The sequence below is a fragment of the Monodon monoceros genome, unplaced genomic scaffold, assembly GCF_005190385.1.
Source record: "Monodon monoceros isolate NGI ecotype Baffin Bay Population unplaced genomic scaffold, NGI_Narwhal_1 Super_Scaffold_1, whole genome shotgun sequence".
In the NCBI taxonomy this organism is placed as follows: Eukaryota; Metazoa; Chordata; class Mammalia; order Artiodactyla; family Monodontidae; genus Monodon; species Monodon monoceros.
Genome location: NW_021703765.1, coordinates 75,220,114 through 75,243,032, shown reverse-complemented (window position 1 = coordinate 75,243,032; position 22,919 = coordinate 75,220,114). Strand labels below are relative to the sequence as shown.

General features: G+C 47.1%; 1 protein-coding gene and 1 long non-coding RNA gene across 2 annotated transcripts in view; one reads left to right on the top strand and one right to left on the bottom strand.

Annotated features, from left to right (window-relative positions):
- Positions 1–421: 421 nt before the first annotated feature.
- On the top strand, positions 422–22,769 carry LOC114895289. The gene is made up of 7 exons (XR_003793505.1): positions 422–1,930; positions 2,506–2,916; positions 4,234–7,168; positions 8,397–8,482; positions 14,907–14,975; positions 15,676–19,539; positions 22,282–22,769. It is a non-coding gene; the product is annotated as an uncharacterized LOC114895289 (long non-coding RNA).
- Positions 5,299–22,919, bottom strand: part of FBXW8 (F-box and WD repeat domain containing 8) — a 112,870-nt gene continuing 95,249 nt past the window's right edge. Inside the window, exons 9-11 of the mRNA XM_029222526.1 lie at positions 10,162–10,335; positions 7,710–7,820; positions 5,299–6,992 (exon numbers count right to left, since the gene is read on the bottom strand). Of these exons, the coding sequence (XP_029078359.1) occupies positions 6,848–6,992; positions 7,710–7,820; positions 10,162–10,335 (430 nt within the window). The 3' untranslated portion in view covers positions 5,299–6,847. The remainder of the gene's footprint in view (positions 6,993–7,709; positions 7,821–10,161; positions 10,336–22,919) is intronic.

The window sequence follows — 22,919 nt, the reverse complement described above, 5'->3', positions numbered from 1 at the left end:
TTTTGATATTAAGTGTGCTTTATCTATCTTATACCCACATGGTGTGGGGTTCAGAATGTAACAGGCGCCCCCTGGAGTCTTCATCCGATGCCCAGCGCCTGGTCTTCCCTTCCCTGAGGCAGTCATGATGGTCCTTCCTCTGACATCCGCCCCCACCCCCCAGCTGTGTTGTGCACACGTTGCTTAGGACGGGATTAACGTCAGTTTTAAAAAGCCAGCAGGCGTCCCAAGGGCGGCAGTGGAGCTGAGAAACCCTCATCATTTAGACAGAGCTGGCGCGGGCATCCCGCCCTAGTGAGCCTGCGGTGGACCAGGCTGGGCCTCCGACCCCAGCCATGCCTGAGGAACGCCAGCCTCCATGATGCGCCTGACAGGCGGCCAGGGGCAGCGCGGCCCCATCTCTGGTAAGTAGAGAGCGGTCTGAAGTCACTTCTAGAGCTCTGCTTTTTTTAACTTCTTAAAAATTTTTATTTTTTAAATCGAAGTATAGTTGATTTACAATGTTGTGCTAATCTCTGCTGTACAGCAAAGTGACTCAGTTATACATATATATATATATATATATATATATATTCCTTTTTTAATATTTTCCATTATGGTTTATCCCAGGAGATTGGATGTAGTTCCCTGTGCTACACAGTAGAATCTGCTTCTTATTTAGACTTGTGCTTAATTCCACAAATATTTTGACATTTTCAAAGCAGTAGGTCAGGGCCAAGGCTGTGCTTCTTACCCTCCAGGTGCCGGCAATGGGGTGGGAAAGAGGGATGTGATCGCCCTCCCCACTCCCCCCCTTCTCCTGCTGCTGGGATCAGTTGCTCACACCCCTGGGTGCCTGGCTGCCCACAGAAGAAATCTAGAAAGGACTGGTGTGGAGAGATCTGGTCCTATTTAGGTGCTAGTTAGCTATCGTCCAGGATGGGTCTCCAGTGAGACCCCTGCAGCCTGGCAGAAGCGTGCGTCCCCGTGCCCTCCCCTGCCCCGCACTACTGCCCGGGACCCGTGGAGTTACAGAGCAGCACGGACTGCTGGTGTGGCCACCGTAGGCTGGATTTTCTGGGATTCTCCCAATTTGCTTCCATTTTCTTCTCAACAAAGGCAGTTCATTAATGTAAAGTGTTTTTATAAATAACAGATCTTCCATCAGCCCCCCTGCAGAGCCTGCGTTTGGGAGACATGGCCACTGTGGGCACAGGCAAGCGTTTGCCCTTGTTCAGACCACCGAGGGCTGGCCTCGTGTCTTTGAAGCTTTGAGCCTCCGCTTACCTAAACTAATTAAAATGAGATTTATTCAGCCTGAGCCCAGTCCATACTGCTGAAAACCAAGCTGTTTGTTCACCGTCACTGAGGATGTCATCTAATCGGCAGAGTTGGGGCTCATTTCCACCAGAGGGCGTGCCAGAGTCCGCCTGGGGCTCCCCCGCCGGCTCCCAGGGCACTGTGTGCATGACGTGTTTTCACTCATTTGGTGGTTTCGGGAGTGATGGGGTCAGGTATTAGTTGGTGCGCACCTGCTCCTAGGAAGGGTGGTTATTCCCCACAGTCTGCTGGCCTTTGATGAGAAAGAACGAGGGTCACTGCTCTGGGTACGCATCTCAGGACGGCTGTCTGGGCAGTGCGGTCTGCAGAGGCTGGAGGCTGGAAGCTCGGAAACGGCCCCTTACCGGCTGGACTGGTGGGCGTGCCCAGGAGGGGCTTTCTGGCTGCAGAGACCCTGAGGGAGTGTAGCACCCTCCCCCCATCTGAAGCAGCCTGAAGCAGGTGATGTTTGTTCTAAAAGTTGAGAAATTAACAAATGCACTTGTTTTACAGCTTTTTTTTTTTTTTGGCGGTATGCGGGCCTCTCACTGTTGCGGCCTCCCCGTTGCAGAGCACAGGCTCCGGATGCGCAGGCTCAGCGGCCATGGCTCACGGGCCCAGCCGCTCCACGGTATGTGGTATCTTCCCGGACCAGGACACGAACCCGTGTCCCCTGCCTCGGCAGGCGGGCTCTCAACCACTGCGCCACCAGGGAAGCCCCGGTTTTCCTTTTATTAGGAATTATACCCCTGTGACTAATCAGTGCTAAGTCAAATAGCTGAAGTCAGTGCTTCGAGGGCCTCAGGCTGTGTGTGTGGGTGGAGGACACGGGGAGCAGGGACAGTGTCTGCAGCCTGCAGGATGAGGGTGAGGTCACCTCTCTCCATGTTCTCCACCCATTTCCCAGGAATTGGGTTGAAAGCATATTACCAAGGGGAAAAGTTACCAGAACTGGGCTTTTGGCCGTTAAAAGAATACGGCAGTTTGACACAAACACGCCAGTTTGGTAGGTTTACAAAAGGGCTGTGTAATGGAAATCTACTATGAGAAGCTCAGGGGAGAGCTTCTGCAGCCACGTTAAACATGAATTATGGATAAGGGAATGCAGTAAGATGACAACAGCTTCCAATTTTGGCCAAGCATCCTCTGAGCGAACGAATTACTGCTAGACTTTAACAAAACCATTCCATGTTTTTCTGATCCCAGGCACTGGCAAGTTCTCGATGTGCATCATGTATGGATCGGACGCTTGTCCCTGAGCAGTTGAACCTGTCTCCACTGCCTGTGGTTCACCAGGCCGGAGCTGAACTGCAGGCGGAACAGTGACTTACGCAGGCTGATGGAGAGTTAAAGATCAAGTTGCCTTGGCAAGGGTTCTGCAAACACCTGCTTTGCAAGCTGTCCTCCCACACAGTGACCTTGGGAAGGCCTTGGAGAGTTGCGTGGGAGGGGCCGGGGTTTTCACCATGACTTCCCAGGGCGTCAGTGTTGCCTTTGTCTCCAGGCTCTTCTGGAATCAGTGAACAAGTGCCACAGGGATTCGGTAGTGGATGAACTTGGCCCCAGCAGGACTGAGGACTCTGACGGGCACACAGCGGCTGCTCTTCCTTCTCATCTGTATGTTGACCAAGTCAGCAAGGGGCTAGGTTTCTGGTCTTTACCCCAGGAGTGGTCCAAGGGGCAGCAGTAAGGCTGGAGGATGTGCCGAGAAGCAGTTTATGGCCGCCTCCATCTTAGAGAAACGAGGCGGCTGCATTAGTGCTAGCACCGGGCGAGGGGACAGGAGATACAGTGGTGGGGCGGGGGGGGGGGGGAGCCTGCCCTCCCTTCCTAGGGGATGAAAAGGTCCCCGGCACAGAGCTTCTGCCTGGAAGCCCTTGCCCACCATCAGAGGCAGAGAGCAGGCTGGCACCCGCATGGCACAGGCCGGAGCCCAGCGAGAGGGGCTGTGCCATTGCCCATCCCAGGCAGCCTCCGTCCAAATCGCTGCATTGCCCACTGCAGCAGCCAGGGAGCCATCTGGCCTGGCCGCTGGTGAGGTGAGCAGGTCTGCGAGGCTCAGGGTGCTGCAGACGGGCGGCCAGCACCACACGCTCCCGGCTGCCACAGCTGCTGCCCAGAGCAAAGGTCCGAGTCGGGAGAGCCAGCCGGCCCCCGCCTCAGCCATTGTCGTAGACCTGCCCGTCCTGACAGGCCGTGGACGGCCTTAAGGAGAAGGCTGTGCCCCTGTCATTTGAATGCAGAGTGGGACACGCTATCCCCTCAAACGTGGGGCCTCTGGTTCCGGGGAGGGGTACGGAGGACTTCATCCTGGTGTGGTCAGCTCTCCTGCACAGAAAGGACCAAAACTCCACTGTTGGGGACGTTCAGTTTTTCCTCGAATCAGCTGAATCTGGGCAGCCTTGGTAGGGGAGGTGTTGCTGGCCCTAGGGTGTCTCTGCAAATGGATTATTGCCTGGGCAGCAGCAGCACCGTGGCAGCACACGGCTGAGACTGCAAAGCATGGCCTAGCGGCCGCAGATAAAACTCCCAGAACTGTGGTTCCCTTGGAGAATCTGATGACAGAGCCATACTTCCTCCCAGAAAATGCCCTTATGCACAATTTCACATATGGTTGTGTGGGTTTCTTGGATCCTGGGCTAGGAGCCCCTCTAATAGTGGTTCTGGGAAAAACTATTCAACATGTCAGGTGAGATTTCCAGGGTGGGGGGAAGCTGGTAAAGTGGTATGCCAGGGGACTGTCACCACGCACCTTGCCAGGGTGACAAGTAATTTCAGCAATAAATACATTTAAAAAATTTAATACTAGAACCAACATGGACATGTTATAAAGCAGAAAACAAAGTCATACAATGTTTTAAGACAGGGCAGAGATTTCTGGTGTTTGGCCCTCTGGCTCCCCCAGCGGCGTATCTGAGTCTCTTCTGTCTTTAGGGGAGACATGGGGCCCGAGTTTGAAAAGCAGAAGAGATACAGAAGAAAAGGAGATGCTAAGTCAACTAAGAATTCAGAACTTGCAAAGAAGCTCCCACAAAATAGCCAACGGAGACAAGGGTAAGATGGGATGAGCAGATGGGGGTGGACATGGGCCAAGATTTTTTTAAGCCACTGGTAAATGTTGGTTCCTAAAGGAACTTTGATCCTTTCCCCATCAGGCTACTTCTTCCAGAATGTAAGGTTTAAAGCAAAAAACACTGAACTTGGTGTGCTTGGAGATTATTTGGGTCCAATAAACCTCCTTCACAAAACCCAGGTGGTTTCCGTGAATGGGAGATGTTATCAACAGGCTGGGAGGAAAAACCCCATGCTTGTAACATTTATACTGGACCAGCAGTTGGCAGTGAATGAAAGTAGTTTAAAACTGTTTTTACTTTCAGTAAAATTTTCTGGGTCGAATTTCTTTTGAACTCTTCCATTACCCTTAATTCCTGCAAAGCTAGGAGGGAGAATGTATCTGCAAAATGAACTGTGAAATGAGACTGGAAGGGGCTGCTTCTTAAAAGGAAAAATAAACTTTCCGCAGTGGTCCAGTTGCATTAAGACTGTGAGAGGTGAAAACCGTATAAAGCGAGGTCACTAGGGGGTCAGAGCACCACAAGGCAGCGAGTGTAAATAAAGTACGTACTTCATTTGCCCACTGCACATTGGCTTCGTTTATGAAGTAACTGGGTTTTCTGAAAGGAAGCAGAAAACCCTCCTGACACAGCTGCCTTCCCGGGAAGGCAGCCTGAAGGAAAGCAGTGCTCTCGGGACTGAGGGGATGGTTCCCAGTCGCGGCTCTCTATGTGGCTCTGTCTAGTTGGATGTGGATTTTTTTTTATGACTGAGGATCTTAATTTGAAAAACCTTCCAAAACCCTCACGACTCAAAAAGTTGTAGGACTCTGCGTAGTGGTGCATTTCACAACCGCGCACGCTTGTGAACAACAGGAAAGCTTCACTTTGCTCTTGGGAAGTGATCCCCATGCTGAAAATACTCGGTTTGATAGTCCCTTGTGCCTTTTTTTTTCCCTTTATCAAGAGTTGTATATTTTGTCTTTCCAAAAACCTGCTTTCCGCTTTATGATCAACTTCACTATTTGTTGGTTTTCTAGTTCATTAAAGTGTATTTTTATCCTTTTTTAACTCCTTTAGAGAAGGATTTAACTCCCTCTTTCTACTTTGTTTTTCTGTCTTGTTTTCTATAAAGTCATGACGCCTCCTTGCCTATTCGGGCCTCGTCCCCTGGGTCTTGGTGTTCAGTGCTTCCACTATCATCACCCTGGTCTGGAGAGCTTCTATTTTCCATTTTTCTTTCCCTGTTTAAAACCAAATTAATTCAGGAGTGCCTGGGGCTTCCAGGTGTATGTTTTTGTTTAGCTTTTTGTTGATTTCTAATCGTACCACATCGGGACTGGGGGCACTGGATTGGACCTGTCTGGTATTGCTCTTTGTGTAATCTGAGATCTTCCTTGTGGCCTTCATACGTGGTCATTTTTTATGCATGTTTTGTGGGTATTTGAAAAGGGACAGAATCCTACATCCATCATGTCACGCTTATAAATTATGTAAATCCTCCGCATCACCCAGCATGGATTTTGTTGCTCTGAGTATTCTGTCAGTTCTCTGCTTTGCTGTTCTGAAGGTACAGTAGACGGCGGCTGCTGCTCACAACAGTCTAAATCGTGAGTAACGCAAGGCTTTGTCCTCCTAATCCTTGGAAACGGAAGCTAGTTATCACACGGAAGCAACCTCTCGTGCTGCCCCGTGTTAGCTCGGTGGTTGAACATAATGGTCCCTCTGCGTTCTCCCCTTCTCAGTCTCTACCCCAGAACCCATCACCTTCCACCCCACGCGGAGGATGGGTGTTTACGGTACGTAGAAAGTGTCTACTTTGTATCGTGCATTGCAGACACAATAGTCAGCAAAACAGTTACTAATGAAGTAGTTGTATAAATATATAATTATAACCATGTTAAAATCTACCAGGGAAAAGCGCTCTCTCCCAGGTTGGGTGGTGGTGTCAGAGAAGATGACCCAGAGATGAATTCTTGGTCTCAGATCCAAGGGCTCAGAGACTAGCATGTCCAAAGGCCCCCAAAGAAGCAAGGGTTTGGAGACTGGAAAGAGGATGAGCAGGGGTGCAGAAGGGCCTTATCTCAGACTGTGTGTAGTGTACAGAATGATGTGGGGAGGTCCCAGCTTGGGCCCGGGCGACACTCCTGAGACAGCTGGGGAGCAGATGCAGGGCTGCAGTGGAGGAGCGTGGGGGAAGGAGGTATAAATCCGAGCCGTCAGTGTGTGGTACTGAAAGCCATGAGAGAGAGAGAAAGTGAGAGTGAGAACGGAGTAAGACGAAACGAGCCCTGACAAACGCAGCTGGAGAAAAATGAATTGGCAAAGGAGAAAAGCAAAGGCAGTAGAGGAAGATGTGGGGGTCACATAAGCACGCCCTGCAGTTGCTTTTTTCCCCCAACACTCAAAACCTAGTGAGGTGCTCCTCTGTAGTTCTAAAATACACAGAATTGGTTCTTCCCATGTTTCTCCCAGCTCCCAAATGAGACAATTCTCTAAATGTCGTCACAGGGAAAAGCAAGCGCCAGGTCATAGTTGTAACCCGGTATGGTGTCACAGGACGAACGGCAGATGGGCACAGTGCTCTGAAAGGCCAGCCGGTCCACTGCAAACTCGTAGGCCTGGATCAGCCCCCGGTGTCTAGAGAAAGCACAGAGACAGCAGCAGGGTCAGTCCTGGTCCCCAGCCCCCCAATGACTTCTGTCTTTGCAGCAGGCACGTGCTGGAGACAGGAGAGCGAGTCATCGTGACACATGTCTGCTTCGGCCCCACAGTGTGTTATGGACGCTCCAGATCCCGGGACTAGAGACAAACAGGTGAGCAGACAAGTTTGATGGAGGGAACTGAGTGCTGGGAGGCATCTGGCTGAACAGGGAGGCAGGAAGGGTCAGCCTCAGGGCAGGCCTCACACGAGGCTGCTTGGAAGCCAGGCCAGTAGAATCAGAAAGGGTCCCGGGCTTCCCTGGTGGCACAGCGGTTGAGAGCCCGCCTGCCGATGCAGGGGACACGGGTTCGTGCCCCGGTCCGCTTTGCCTCTGTCACTAGTATTCAATACCACAGGTCCCTAAGCCTTTTGTCTTGGGCTCTTGGCACGTGTGGCCTCCTTCCCGCTCCCATCCCACCCCCCTGTAGCGTCCTGCTGAAGTGCCTGAAACGCACTCAGCACGTGTTGTTGGCTAATACCACCCTGCCCGCATGTACATGTATGCTCCTGACTTCTATAAAAAGAGCGGCTAAGCCTGAGGGGACCATCCTGTACGGACCAATGTGGCCTGGGATGTTCTATTAATAAAATCAAGCTAAGAGTGTCTCGTCTGAACTCCTACAAACCTGGACCAACCCAGCCAAAGCACTGACCTCCGGTGGGTGACGAAGTTGTCCAGGTCGGCGTTGCGCACCACCCTCTCGTAGGGCACGTGGGCCGTGATGAGGCTGTGGCAGTTGAAGGAGATGTGCCGCACGGGGTGTCTGGAACAGATGGGAGAGAACGCTCGTCAAGGTTAAGTCCACTGGAACTCAGCACATCCCACCTTTGCTGCTTTGGTCTCGGAAGTCTGGAGCTGCAAGGGACTCTAGAACCACCTAAGTCCAGCTTTTTCTTTTACAGAGGAGGAAACCGGGCCCCCAGAGGGGCAGTGTCTGCCTCAGTTCCCAAAGCTAGCTGGAGGAGGCCCCACGCCAAGCCTACTCTGTAAACACGTCTCAACGTCCCTGTGCTCAGTGGCTGACGCCCTAACACCTTGGTGCGTTGGGACACAGAGGACAAACGACCTGAGACAATTCGGACACACGCAGTGGAGAGCAGCGCCATTTCTGCCCCCCGGCTGGCCCTGGGCGAGTCACTCCAGCTCTCTGAGCCAGGTTCCCCAGCGGCAGGCTGTGTTGAGTGGTGCCCTACAAAGGCCCGCCAGTCCTGAAGTCAGAGGGCTACAAATGATATGTGTACTCTGGGTTGTGAAAGCCATTCAGAAAGTTTTGGAACAAAATGGCTTGAAACCTATGTAGCAAAGGCTTTTGTTCATTCTAAAAACTTTTTTCCAACAGAGCACTGAGCCAGGAGACACAGGATAAGAAAGATGTCTAATGCAAGCAGATGCCTGCCATCAGAGGGATTCCCAACTGTTAAGAAGGTGAGCTCCATTCCCACAAAAAATAACCAGTGTTTCTAGAGCACAAGAGGAGACACAGAATTCAGCACTTGGCGGCATGAACAGGAGACCGCTGCAGAAGGGCGGAGGGAGGCACGGAGGGCTGAGGGGGAGTCCCTTCAGGCTGAGCTGTGCCAGAGGCAGGGACAGGCGTCTTGGCCACAGCAGAGGACTCTCTCAAGAGGAGTGCCTGAGTCCAGGGTTTGCGGCACCAACTGGAGAAAGTCTGGCTGGAGGACTTCGCTCAGGGCCCAGTGAGGCAGGAGGGATGGAAAACAAAGCCGCGAGGAGGACAGGGAAGGGAGAGCGGGCTGGGGAGGGCAGGAGACCGAGCAACAGCGGGACCAGAGCTTGAGAGGGAATCAGGCCCAGCAGCAGCAAGCTGTGTCGCGAGGACGCGAGTGAGTACGAGAACCCCGGGCGGGAGCCGGACGAGGCAGCAGCCTTGCTTTGGTGGCCTTCTCCGGGACAAGCCACTAAGCACTGGTGAGAACCGCATGTGCACTTACAAATGAGTTAGGAAGGCTGGGACGGGACGACAGTTCTGGGCACGACCTCGCTTAGCCTGGCTTCCCCTGAATGACCCATCCGAGGGAGTGCAGCTTTTCAGGGAGAGAGAAATGAGATCTGCTGGAGTGCAGGCCTAGTGAACTAAACGGAGCTGCTGGCGGCAGTCCCTGGGGGCCTGGACTGCCGAGGAGGCTGTCCTGGAGGCCAGGTCGAGTCAGCTCTTTAAAACCGAAGGGCGTCCTTAAAAGGCAGACAGTTCTGGGCCTCCCAAGCGTGAGAGTTGCCTTTTGGCACCACCTGGTGGCAACTCAGTGCATCACCACAGCAGGCAGGGAGGGACAGAGCCAACCAAGAAGCGTGGAAGCCACCGTGGTCTGAGAAAGATGCAGGCCCAAGCACCGGTTATGGCCACCTTCCAAGGAAGAAACCAGTTCCTCTTTTGACCTCATACTTAAGCTAGACTTGTGAGCAGTCTTCATTTTGTCACTCTCTGCAGTTAGTGGGAACATGTCTCATCCCAGGGGAGCTCGGTGCCCGTCTCGCACAGGCACGGGGGCTGAATGGATGTGGGCAACAGGGGAGAGCCTCGGGTCCGCTCCAGCCGGCCCCTGCTCCAGGCAAGGCCGCCTCTGCTTTAAAGGTCAGACGCCAGCGCGCAACGTTTAACCGGCTGGGCCACCTTAGTATTCATTTACCTACATCCATACAGCCCTCTGCTGCCCTTGGGAGAACAGCTCTTGAATTTTAGAGCTAAAGGTTAAAGTTACAAATTCCTCCTTAGTTGAAGCCTGAATACTTTCAGTCTGAAGCGCCCTTGTAAACAGTAAGGAAGATCAAGACTTCCTGGAGTGGAGGGGAGGGGGGGTGGGCCTGGGCCCGCCCCACCTGGGGGCGGATGGGCTGCCTGCAGTGCCTCTGCCCGCCGTCTGGCCTGCCCCACTGTGGTCTCTACCTGAGCTGGGAGCTGTGGCAGTCTGAACAGTGACCAGCGCCATTTCTGAGCCCATTTCGCAGCCGCTGACTTGCAGGGTTCCAGTGAGGACCACGTGGTAACGTGTGGACAGCACTCGCACAGTACCTGGCTCAGTGGCTGACTGATGCCATCATTGCTGCTACTGTGGTTACTGGAAGCACCTGAGGACCCACCTTACCTGGAGTGCACCTCCCACAGCTTCTGGTTCATCCGATAATCCCACACGGAGACCAGGCCCTCCTCGCCCCCGCTGACAATCTTCCAGTCGTCCATCTGGACTGAAGAGACTCCGAGCTGGTGGGCAGAGATGGACAGGGCGATCGTGTCAGTGCGGAGGTCGTGGATCCTCACCCTGCAGGGCCAGAGACGAGCGCAGAGATTAGCATTAGAGCCTGAAATGACGAATTCCTCCTCAGCCATCCTGGTCTGTGTACAGCAACCCTATGAAAACAGAGTATGAAACCCCTCAGTTACGAACATCTAAATACTGATACTAAACTTTCACCACCTCCTTAGTGTACTCTCAGAGGAGGCCAAGAGGCACTAGAAATGAACTAGTTTAGAGCACTCCCCACCGTTCAAAGCACGGAATAAGGAGGACTCAGAACAGATACACTAGCTGCCCTGCTGCTCACTTCAGGGGAGACGCCTGCCCTGGGCACAAGCCCATTGCGATGGAGGCTGACCTGAGTGCCATGGGGACGTCGGCCTGAGAAGGCTGTCCAGAGGGTAAGTATACTGCCCAGCATGGCAGTTTTGCTGTTCATATAAAAGTCTGTTAAGAGCAAGTTGTAAAACAGCTACATTTGTCTGAAACCTGAACCCTTACCTGGTTGGGAAAATAACACTTTTCGGGTAATTTAACTCAACTTTTAAGTTCATCACCATCTTGTTGAAATTTGGAAAGGCGATGCATCTACAGTTGACTAAGCATAACAGAATCGTGATAAGAGTATGTGGACACTTGGCAGTCACTTATCTAAAGTCTTGAGATAATTACTTACCTTGTAATAATCTGAATTTCTTTAAGAACATCTTTAAAAACTACTTTCTATACAAGTATATGCTGAATTTCCACATAAGGATAAATTAGATGAGACAGAAATCTCTTATCCACTAGAAGTACCAACACAGTTCCTGAAATAAGCCACAAGAGCTAAAACTGAATGTGGCAACATTTCAGTACAGGTGAAATTAACAGCCCCTATGCTGCAAGTCACAAAGGAAAAGACAGTCGCTGCCCTGAAAAGATGCCACTAGCTAGCTAGCAGGGGAGCTGGACAAACATGTCTGACACAAATAATGTGGGGAGAAGGGATCATCTCAAACACGTTCTAGGTCCTAAACTCTTACAGGTACATGAGCACGCACAGACACAAAGTATCTTTGCGTGAGGGGAAATTATTTGAACTGGAAATTCTATACCTAGCTCACCTACCAAGTTTGAGGGCATAATGAAGACTTTTTTTTTTTTTTAAACATAAAAGGACTCAATGTGAGCTACCCATGGATACTCTCTGAAAGAAAGTGATGTAGAAGGGCCATGAGGAGCCGACACACACGCCACGGAGGGATGTATGAAACAAACACTGAATGTTAGCAGACAGCTTAGAAAGCCCTATTGTGTCAGCTGGGTGGGCAGACGCACACAGGACAAACCCACCTCTGAAGAGCCTCAAGTCACAAAGCAAAACTCAACTAGGGACTTCCCTGGTGGCACAGTGGTTAAGACTCTAGTCAGGGAACTAGATCCCACATGCATGCCGCAACTAAGGCGCCTTCCTGCCACAACTAAGACGCAGCACAACCAAATAAACAAATTAAATAATTTTAAAAAGCAGGTTTGAAAAAGAACCAAATAGTACTTTAAAAAAAAAAGATTTAAAAAAAACCCTCAATATATGCTACACACGAAAGGCACATTTGCATGTGACAAGGAAGAGGTGACAATTTTAATACCTGAAAAGGTAGATTTCAGAGCAAAAAGCATTAGCCTGAGAGTACTTCAAAATGATGAGGATACAGTTTACTAAATGTTTGATAAAACTTGCCAGGAAAGAAACAAAAAACCCCACATGATACCCGAAACTAATATAAAACTGCAAATCAACTATATTTCAATTAAAAAACCACACATGGACCTAATTTCTGTAGGTTGGTTTTCCCCCCTTTTTAGTAATTCAGTTTCTTTCATCATTATAATCTATTTGGGTTTTCTATTTCTTGAGTTCATTTTTTGAATCTCCATATTTGAAGACCTAAATGAATAAATGACATTGTAGGAAAATAAGAATTAATCAAAACTAACCCCCAGGAGACAGAAAATCCAAATAGATCAAGGAACACAGAGCAAGCTGGGAAAGCTGTCGAGGAGCAAGCTGTCCCTGCAAAACAAGAACAAGCAAAATGGGTCCAACCTGGAAGGAACAGACCGCCCCCCGCATTCCCCAAACCCCGGGCTACATCTACTGTTCCACAGCACAGCAAAGGGAGGAAAGCTCTGACTCTTTACATGGAGCCAGCGTTGTTATTACGCAAAACCTGACACCACAAGCATGACAGAGACGACAGATCTGCACCAGTGCTAAGACCTGAATAAAATATCAACTAACAGAACTCACAGCAACACGTTAACCAGCAAGTGGACTCTGTCTAGAATGTCCATTCCTGTGGTCCACCATGCCTCTCTGACAACAAGAAACCCATAGAGAGGGTCACTTCCGTGGACACTGAAGAGAGATTTGATGACACAGAACACTTATTCCTAATGAAAAGTCTTTAAAAAATAGTAATCTACTTTTACCAATGTTATTTCACATTGTTTTAAAAAAATTAGATACAATTAGATAAAAGAAGAAAAGAGAAGTGGACAAATTTATCATTAGGGTTGACAATCCAAGGTAATTCAGAATCAAATGTATTTTAATATGTCAAAATCAATAACTATCCTTTGTACAACCACTAGTTTTAAAAATGTAATTGAAGAAAAGATCCCACTTAAATTCGCAATTATAAGCAAAATACCCTGTAACAACTTTCTCAACCTGGAGCTCTACCATATGCATTACACCAACATTAATAACAGAGGGCTCAGAGAGTTAAAACAAATATTCAGGATAGGAAGGCCTTTCTAAACATTACAAAAAAAAAAAAGTCAAGGCAAATGGTAAACTGGGAAAAATGTTTGCACCAGAGGACTAATTTCTTATAAAAAAATTCCTTCAAATTTATAGTAAAGATTGATAACCCAGGATTAAACTTTAATAAAGTTTAAGAAAAGAAAAAATAGTTCACAGGAAAAGAAATACTAATGGCTTTTAAACACTGTAAGACGTTCAAGTTCACTGGTAATGAGAGTGCACTAAAACTACAATGCAGTAATACCACTCAACCTGCCTACCCAGCAAAGGTAAAGTCTGGTAGTACTCCGAGACCCCTTCCACGCTGGTGAGCCCTGGATAGAGAGGTACTTCTGTACGGCTGATGTGAGCACAAGCCCAAAGAAAGTGACTTGGCAATATCCAACAAAATAAAAAATATACTTCGACTTAGCAGTTCTGCTTCTAGGGTTTTATATAGGCTATATCTAACATACATGTACATCCACATATATACATACAAGGCCATCAGCCACAGTACTTTTTCAGTAGCGAAGATGAGGCTTCTGTTTCAGGCACCCTGTTGACCCTCCCACTGAAAATCACTTCATACTGCTGGATAAGACGTTAACTACATCCTTTTAAGTGCACTGCTGAGCTCACAGAGTAAGCGACCTCCCTAGGGCCCATGCAGAAAACCAGGTTGGAGAGCTCGAGTTGCAATTTTGGTTGCCTCTATGCATGTGCGGTGGGGGTGAGGCTACTGGCAGGTGCCAGTCTCAGGAAGCAACAGGACTGGCTCTTACTGTACCACGGGGGCAAGGCTGTAAGACTGGGGTCCACTCAAAGGGGAGTATTGAGACCTTGCTTTATAAAAAAGCAGTATAGAACTTCTAGACACGAAAACATAATCCCTGCAATTAAACTCATTAGATAGGCTAGAAGCAGATTAGACAAAGCATTTGTAAATTAGAAAATAAATCTGAAGTTACCTAGAATGGAGCACAAAGAGAGAAACAGATAAAAAATGTGAATGAAGCGTTAAGAGACAGGAAGGATGGTTCCAGCTTACGCCCAAAAGAAATCCCAGAAGGAAAATAATCTAGTGTGTGGCAAAGAAGCGATATTCAAAGTGTTAATGGCCGATGTTTTTCCAAAATGAAAGATAGGCGTACTCACACTCATGAGCTCTAATCAGAATAAATGAAAAGAAATACGTATTACAGAGTATCATAATAAAGTGGGGGAACCGCAAAAGACACAAGGGGTCCCAAAAGCAACCTGAGACAAAAAGACTGCTGATAATCAGACCAACAGGAAAAATGAGAAACAGTATTTACACTGTCATGAATTTGAGTGACTCAACGGGGAAGGCACGTAACCTAGCTCCATCAGCAGATGCCAGGTAAAGCCGTGACGGTACATCCGGTACAGTGGAGACCTGCACGGGCATCAGAGAATGAGGCAGAGCTACACATACTGAGGACAGCCGTCGCCCGAACAGTCACACACCGAGCGCACCAGGCCCAGCTGCATGACGGCAGCTGGGGGGGCGGGGGAGGGAGGCGCGCATCTGTGCGCAGGCACCCTCTAGAGAACCCCTCAGCACAGCCTCCGCTGAGGAAAGAGAAGCTCCCAGGAGACAACTTCTCCCTATATATACTTTTTTGTGCTTTTGAATTCAAAAGGTTACCTGCTTACGTCAAAAAAATTTAAAGATAAAATTCTGGAAGGACATACTGGAGCTGGTAACAACAGTTACCTTGGGGAAGAGTCGCAATGGAAGAATGAGGGGAATAAATGCGGCTTTTACTTTTTATTCTAGATGCTGCCATGTTGTTTAAGGAACAAGAACTCGTTCATGACTGGGAGGGGCACCCAGAGGCCTTCACAAGTACTGGTCACACTCTGTTTCTTAAGTGGGTGGGTGGGTGGCGGGAATGCTCAGGTGTTCCGTTCTTTAAATTGTACACAGCGTACCTTGTATACACTCCCATGTGGATGTTTTGTTTCAAATAAAACAGGGTTTTAGAAATCTATAGTCTTATGACACGGGGGTGAGTGAGGTCCATGGCTTCTTCCCTGCTGGCGGCGAGGCTGACTGAGAGCTCCCTTAGTACAGCAGGCCAGTCAACAGAGGGGAGGCCAGGCCCCCCACCCCGCCTCCCCTCTTCCCAGGGAGGGGTCTGTGACCAGAGAGATGCGGAGCGAGCAGGAAACACACAGAAGACAAAGAGCTCCAGAGCTCCCGCAGTCAGCATTTGCAGACACTAATCTTTAGGCATTTGTGGGTTAGAGAAGGGAGAAAAGGTAAAGTTGCTATGAAAGGAACTCTGCCTGGAGGCTACAGCTGCACTGCTTACTAATGGGAACCTGAAAAGGAAAGGGGAGGGGGGAGAAATTTTTAGCTTGAGTACTTTTCAGTGCGTATTTGGTTAATAAGGGTCTATTTTGCTCTAGTGATTTTCATAAAGAGCTCCTCTGTTGAATATTTATACTCCATAATTTACAGTTTGGCTGTTAAGGAGACAAAGGCAAACACAAATTTGGTCCAGAAGTTCAAAGTTTGCCATCTGTTTTCCTATTGTATTTAGATACCGGCATGGATGGCTCCAAACAAAATACACAAATACACCAAAAGATACAGCATTAGTGTATTTTATCACTAAGGAAAACAAAAATGGGCCAAAAAACAGACTGGAACTTCTCCCCACAGGGAAATAGGAGAAGCACTTAGAAGACATCTCCTCAAAAAGGCACTGCTCTGGTTTGTGGCTGACAGAAAGAGATAGCACACAGCGCGGGGTGCGAAGTCCACGCGAACCCTTCGAGTTCACATCATGAAATGCATCTCTGCTTCACACACCTGACGGCGCGGCCCCAGCGTGCACAGCAGCGTTCCCTGGCAGAGCCCATACCCTCAGTGCTCAAATCAAATTCCTGACGTGGGGAAACAGGTAGCACAGCAAATGGGCACAAACATGCCAAGACAACTGATTCCAGGGACAAAAAGAAGCCAATGGTAGACACTGTGAATCCCTATCCAGCGTGTGTTTCATCAACTTTGCCCGTTGAAAAGAAAAAAATAATTGGTCTGAAAGCTGTAATTGTATTATGTTTAATATTCATGGTTGGGTTTGGAGGGCTGTTCCAACACTCCCTCTCTCCAGCCCCTCTCTAATGAAAATCACACCATAGGAGTCAGCTCAAGCCCGCCAATTAAAACAAAAGACACCGGAACCTTCCAAAGACTCCAACAGAGGAGCATCCATCTGATGGGCAGGAAAACGTGCTGGAACTGAGAGGGAGGCACGCTCTGGCTGGTCCTGTGCTAAGAGCTTTGAATAACTTATTACAACACTTGCAGATGGAGCAAATGTAACATTTACGCCCCACTCACTCTCCCTAACGGCCAGCAGCAGCACCAGAAGCCACCACAACTCTGCATTTGTCAAGGCGAGAAGCTCCGACACTCTCTAATTAGGGGTCACAACTCAGAGCTTGCTTCCCATTGGTTTGGATAAAATAGTCCCATAAAATAATAAGGCAAACTGTATTTGATGGCAAAGATGAAGCCTGTTCAGACTCTGGCTCAGCAGTTTCATTAAGAAGGACCTGACCTTCAGCTATATTTCTATCCAGAAAATAAAGGGAACAAGCAAGACGGCATTAAAACAGTCTCTCTTCTTTTAAATGACCAAATTAATCAAGAAAACTCATTTTTTTAAAGAAATCAATAACATGATTGTTTTGTCTCATCGAACCTATATTAAAGAGGATTTTTAAAAACAACGTTATATGCCCAAATTAGTAGCTATAACATATATATAGCACCAATGATGGCCTTTGGTGAATGATTCATTTTTAATAGCAACTAGAAAGACATGTATTTTCAGGTAGAACTGCCCAGTTTAATCCAAGTAGGCTATGGTTAGAGCTTTATGTATTGTAAAGCTGTATCTCTAAAGTTTAGAGTTCTTTGTTTATTGCCCATAAAGAGTAATAAGCCCCTTGGACCGATCACTCGACCTTTCTGGACCTGTTTCCTTAGCTGGGCCAGCTATTAGATGGTCTTAAAGAGCTCTGCTAGACCGAAAATTCTGCAACCCTTACAAGCCAGCCCATAACACCGCCAGTGGACAAAAATGATGTATGGAAACATAGAAACATTTAGCTTACTTTAATAAATCCTTTTAAATTTCAATCAGGTGAGTGTACCTAGAATAAGCTCTCTATTTTATGGTCAACTGATTTTCAACGGTGGTGCCAAGACCATTCAATGGGGAAAAAATAGTCTTTTCAACAGATGATGCTAGGACAATGGATATCTACATGCAAAAAAGAATGAGGTTGGACTCCCACCTCACACCGTATACAAAAATTAACCCCAAATGCATCATAGACCTCAGTGTAGGAGCCAAAATCATAAAAATTCTTTTAAGTAAACATAGGAGTAAATCTTTGTGACTTTGGGCTAGGAAATGGCTTCTTCAATATGATACCAATAGCACAAATGACAAAGAAAAACTGGATAAATGGAATTTCATCAAAATTAAAAACTTCTGTGCTTCAAAGGACATTATCAAGTGTGAAAAGACAACCCATAGAACGGGGAGAAATATTTACAAGTCATATCTGATAAGAGGTTGGTATCCAGACTATATAAAGAACTCTTGCAACTCAATAAATAAAAAGACAACCTAATTAAAAAATGGGCCAAGGATTATGAATAGACATTTATCCAAAGAGGCCAAAAAGCACATGGAAGGATGTTCAACAACATCATACCTTTAGGACAGCTATAATCAGAGACCATAGCAAGTACTGGTAAGGATGTGGAGAAACTGGAACCCCCATACACTGCTGGTGGGAACTGTAAGATGGTACAGTCACTTTGGAAAAGGGTCTAGCAGTTCCTCAAACAGTTAAACACAGGGTTACATAAGCCAGCAATGCCACTCCTAGGTATATATCCAAGAGAACTGAAAACATATGTCTACACAAAAATCTGTAGTTGAATGGTAACAGCAGCATTATTCATAATAACCAAAAAATGGAAACAACCCAAATGTTAACTGATGAATGAATAAGTAAATGTGGTATACTCATACTAAAAAGGAATTAAGTGGTGATTCAAGCTACAACACAGGTTTATCTTGGAAACATTATGCTAAGTGGAAGAAGCCAGTCACAAAAAGTCACACGTTCTCTGATTCCATTAAATGAAGTATCTAAAACAGATCCATACAGGCAGGAAGTGATTAGTGGTTGCCTAGAGCTAGAGAAGTTGGGGGGACATGGAGAGTGACTGCTAATGGGCACAAGGTTTCTATTTGGGATGATGAAAATTCTAAACCTGACTTGGTGATGACTGCACAACCTTGTGAACTTTACACTGGATTGTATAATTTAAATTAGTGAATTGTAGGTATGTGAATTCTATCTCAATAAAGCTAAAAATTTTTTAAATCAATTTAAGATTACAGGAGGAAAAGCAGTGGGATTTGTTGGCTCGGTGCACGTTGCTTTGGCAGCCCACTAACAACCTAATGTATGCCCTTACCACCAACTCTTCTTTTTGGCCCCGCCGTGCCGCCTGCGGGATCTTAGCTCCCCGACCAGGGATTGAACCTGGGCCATGGCAGTGAAAGCGCAGAGTCCTAACCACTGGACCGCCAGGGAAGTCCCACCCTTATCACCAACTCTTATTTTGATTCTCCCCAGCAGAGCATTCTCTGGTCTAGATCCCTGATTTCATTCGTTAGAAATGAGCAGATCCCAGATGAGAAGACTGAGAGCAACAGAATGGGAAGGGACCCCCCTTTAATACAGCCCTCTACTGCCAACTAAACAGTTTATTTAAATTATTTAAAGAGAGTAGGAGTTCTGCATCTGACCTAAAGTAAGCCCACTACTGCCTCTGTCTTCTGCTGCTACAACCCAAACCTCTGGACAAAACACAAAAAGCAAACACCTGAGGACCCTGGGGAGTTGACTCACTACAGTGGATTGTGGGGGAAGTGGCCACGGAGGAAGGGGCCGTGGGGAAAGGAGTTTCTCTCTCACAGCCCCACCCCGAGTGTGAGCTCCTGTAGCACAGCTGTGTGGTAGCTAAAACGCTAAAAGAAACACCCTCTTTCTGAAGAACCAAGGAGAGAAGCCCCTGAGTCCAAAGAACGTGGGTGTGGCATTTTTGGGGATTCCCCCATCTCTTTTCTGTCTGGTTTTGCCCCAAGGCAGTCCCTATTCACAGAGCTGCATGGTGGTAGGGATGCCAGCAGGTGAAACCCTGAGAGAAACCCCATCTTCTCGTCAGAGGCCCAGGGGACAAGGGCCCTGAAAGCTAGGAATCACAGGGATGAAGAGAGGGAGGAACTGGAGACGGGGAGCCCATGATACCGCGTGTGACCCCGCGCGTGGCCCAGGCGCAGACCCAAAGCAGTACAGCAAAGGCTCAGGTAAGATTTCAACCACTGCCAGCTCAGACTAACCTCTGGGTGGCACATGTGCAGGGCAGTCAGAGAAGCACAGCCAAGGTTTTGGAAATTGAACTGACACTGGAATCACCACCCACGGAAGGCAAGACACAACTTGCAGTCTGAACCTAACCAGGGGGACTGCCTGTTTAAAACAAAAACAAAACTCAACATCCTCCAGAGGATTATGTAAGAGGATCGAAAGTGGACACAAAATGTCCAGGATACATCCAAAATTACTTGACATACTCCCACCCCAAAAGCCCCAGGAAAATGTGACCCATTCTCAAGGGAAAATGTCAACCCTAAAATAACCCAGACTTTTGGAATCCTCAGTGACTTTAAAGCAGCTATTGTAACTATATTCCATGAGGTTAAGGTACAATGATAAGAATGAATGAAATTCTGAGCAGAGAAACAGAAACAATGGAAATTTTGAACCAAAAAAGTATAAAATCTGAAATAAAAAATTCACTAGATGAGTTCAACAGCAGAATGGAGGTGACAGAGGAAACAGTTCATGAACCCAAAGTTAAATCAGTAGATATTTGCAACTTGAAGAATGTAAGGCTTAGGAAAGAAAATGAATAGAGCTTCAGTGACCTGTGGGATAATATCAAAAAGTCTGTTCTTCACATCACTGAAGTCCCAGAGGAGAGGGGAAAGGGATCAGTGTGGAAAAAAATATCTGAAGAGATAATGGCCAAAAACATCCCAAATTTGGTGGAAGACATAAATTTACAGATTCTAAATGTTCAGTGAACCCCAAAGGTTAAACTAAAGAAACAAAACAAAAAAACTCACAGTGGTCTATTTCCTGCAGACTTTATCTTGGTAACCCATTCAAGTTTCTCATAACTGTTCTAATTCCTAAGATTTATTTTTGCCTTCATTGAACAAATACAGACTTTTATTTAATTGAAAACACCATCCAATTCAAGAAGCACCATTACTTTATGTAATATTTTAACATGCTGCCATTTGTAAGATGTTATTATAAAAGACACATCTTGATTTTCATAGATGTGAAAATGTAAAGAAAAAAAGTGCATCTTAGAATAAATGCAAAACACACAGAGTTAAGCCCTCTCTGAGCACTAGACAGACACTGTGGTAAGACACAAGCATCCTGTCCTAACACCGGATGCACACCGCTCCCTCCTCTAATGTTACTTACCACTCTTTCTTCTTCGCTTAGCAGGAAAGGACAAAATATGCATTAAAAAAACCTCATTGATCTGTAGTGTTAAAACTCTTGTGCAGAGCCCCACCTATATAACCCCACTTTATAACCCTTCCCTCCCAGCGAGGGAAAAGTACAATCCAACCATAACTCAGTTCCCACCCTGATCATTCTCTTAATCTTTATCAGACTCTACTTAACCTCTAGTGACAAGCTAGGTGAGCTATTTGTTTCATTTTTAATTTCAGCTTATACCCACCCCCCAAAAAAAACCAACTCCTTAGAAAATTCCACCCATGTTATTAGCAAAGTTACTCAAGCTGATTTCCTTACTTTAAAGAAACATTATTTTTGTTTTAACCTTGGACAGTTTTATGTACCTTTCGAGTCCATTTCATTCTCAAGTTATTTATAAAGTACTAAGAGAATGCAATAGAAGTTCAGTTTTTAAATAAAAATGGAGGTTCCAAGGTTTTTAAACTGCATCTGTCATGAAGTGATAGCCACCTAGCTCTCTTCATAGTATTTGCCCCCTCCGTCCCACTTCTGAAATAAAACATAAGCTGTACCAGCCTGGGTGTGCATCTCTGATGAGTTCCTACTCATAGCTATTAAGTCCCTGGGAAAAACCCCACAAGACATAAAAGTCTAGAGTCCTTATTCCTTCCTTTTTCCAGATGTATAGTGCTTTTAAGCCCCATGTTTGAAATTCATATTGCTAACACTGTTAATGTGATCCATAAAGAACAATCTTATATATGATGGCAAGCCTCTGCGGTACCAGTAGTGGTCAAATAGCTGGCACACAGATCTAGAAGTGGCCCTGATTAAATGCCATTTTGGATAGCCCCCTCCCCAACTCCAAGTCCCAATCTATTCTTTTCATCCAAAAAGACAAAGGGTGTAAAAAAAAACCCCACAAAAAACGTAACTTTGGTTTACTAGGTTTACTAATAAAATGGATTTTAACATGGTCAGATTTGGCCTTCAAAATGACCAGAGAGCCCTTTTACACTGCGCATTTGGCTTCTCCTCTGGCAACGAGGAGCATGGTCAGGCAGCCCTGCTCCAGAGGAAAACATCAGCTTTACCGAGTATGTACAGGCCTCCTCACTGACAGCAGGATGTGCAGCTGACAATGGTCATGACAATCTGGCTGTAACTGTGCTTCTGGAGCTAATGAGGCTACTTTATATAGAAAGCAGAGGTCTCTTCTCTGGAACACCATTTTGGTTTCCTGGGAGCCTAGCTGTGGTTGAACACCTAAATGGTCATGCTGTCAACAAACTCTGAAGCATAACCTACAATCCCAAACCCTTCCATTTGGATGCCCCACAGAGCCCTCCGCATTTGCTCTCCTGGAAAGCGAAGAGCTGTTAGATCCCTGCGGGTAGATCCTATCAGATAAGCTTGGAGCCTTTGTACAGCTCAGTCAGAAATGAAAATGGGAGAGTAAAACTATAAACTGATGTGTTTCATTTGCTGTGCCACAAGTGGGGCCACTTATCAAGCCTAGTTTGTTTTCTTTTTTTTTTTTTAAGAGAAAAACTGCCTGGACATACACTGAGGAGTTCAATTCTCAAGCATGAGAAGTATCAGCTGTTTTAGGAGGGCTCGAGGAAAAAAAGATCAGGTATTTTCTTTCAATAAAGCATACTCACATCTTTTTGCTCTCTGGGAGGGAGATAGTAGTAGTGAAGGTCAGAAGTTGAAAATATTATCTGACAAAATAATTATTTTTGCAAGCTGCTGCACTGGTACGACAGAGGTCTGGGATTTGGCACAAAGGAGGACCCGCCTCACGATCTGATACCCCACCAAGTGGCCTGCCACCTGCAGCCCGGGGCTGGCCAGGGGAGGGGGCGCCAGCTGAACCTGGCCTCCAGCCATGCTACCTCTCTTCAGGGCACTGGATCAGACATGACAGATAACCAGTCAAAAAAAGAAGAAAAAAAAAGAAGAAGAAGAAAGAAAAGGAAAAGACAAGGGGGAGAGGGAAGAGAAAGGAAAAAAGCCTAAAATTTGGACTCAGACAGCCTTTTCAAACACTTTAATCCTTCCATGCTGATGGGTCCTGGAGCGGCCGGAGCTGGCACTGGACCCTGTACTGGGAAAATCCGACTCCCTAAGCCAATACGTTAAAGGGAAGACTGCTAATCAGCTAAATAGAAACTGGAAT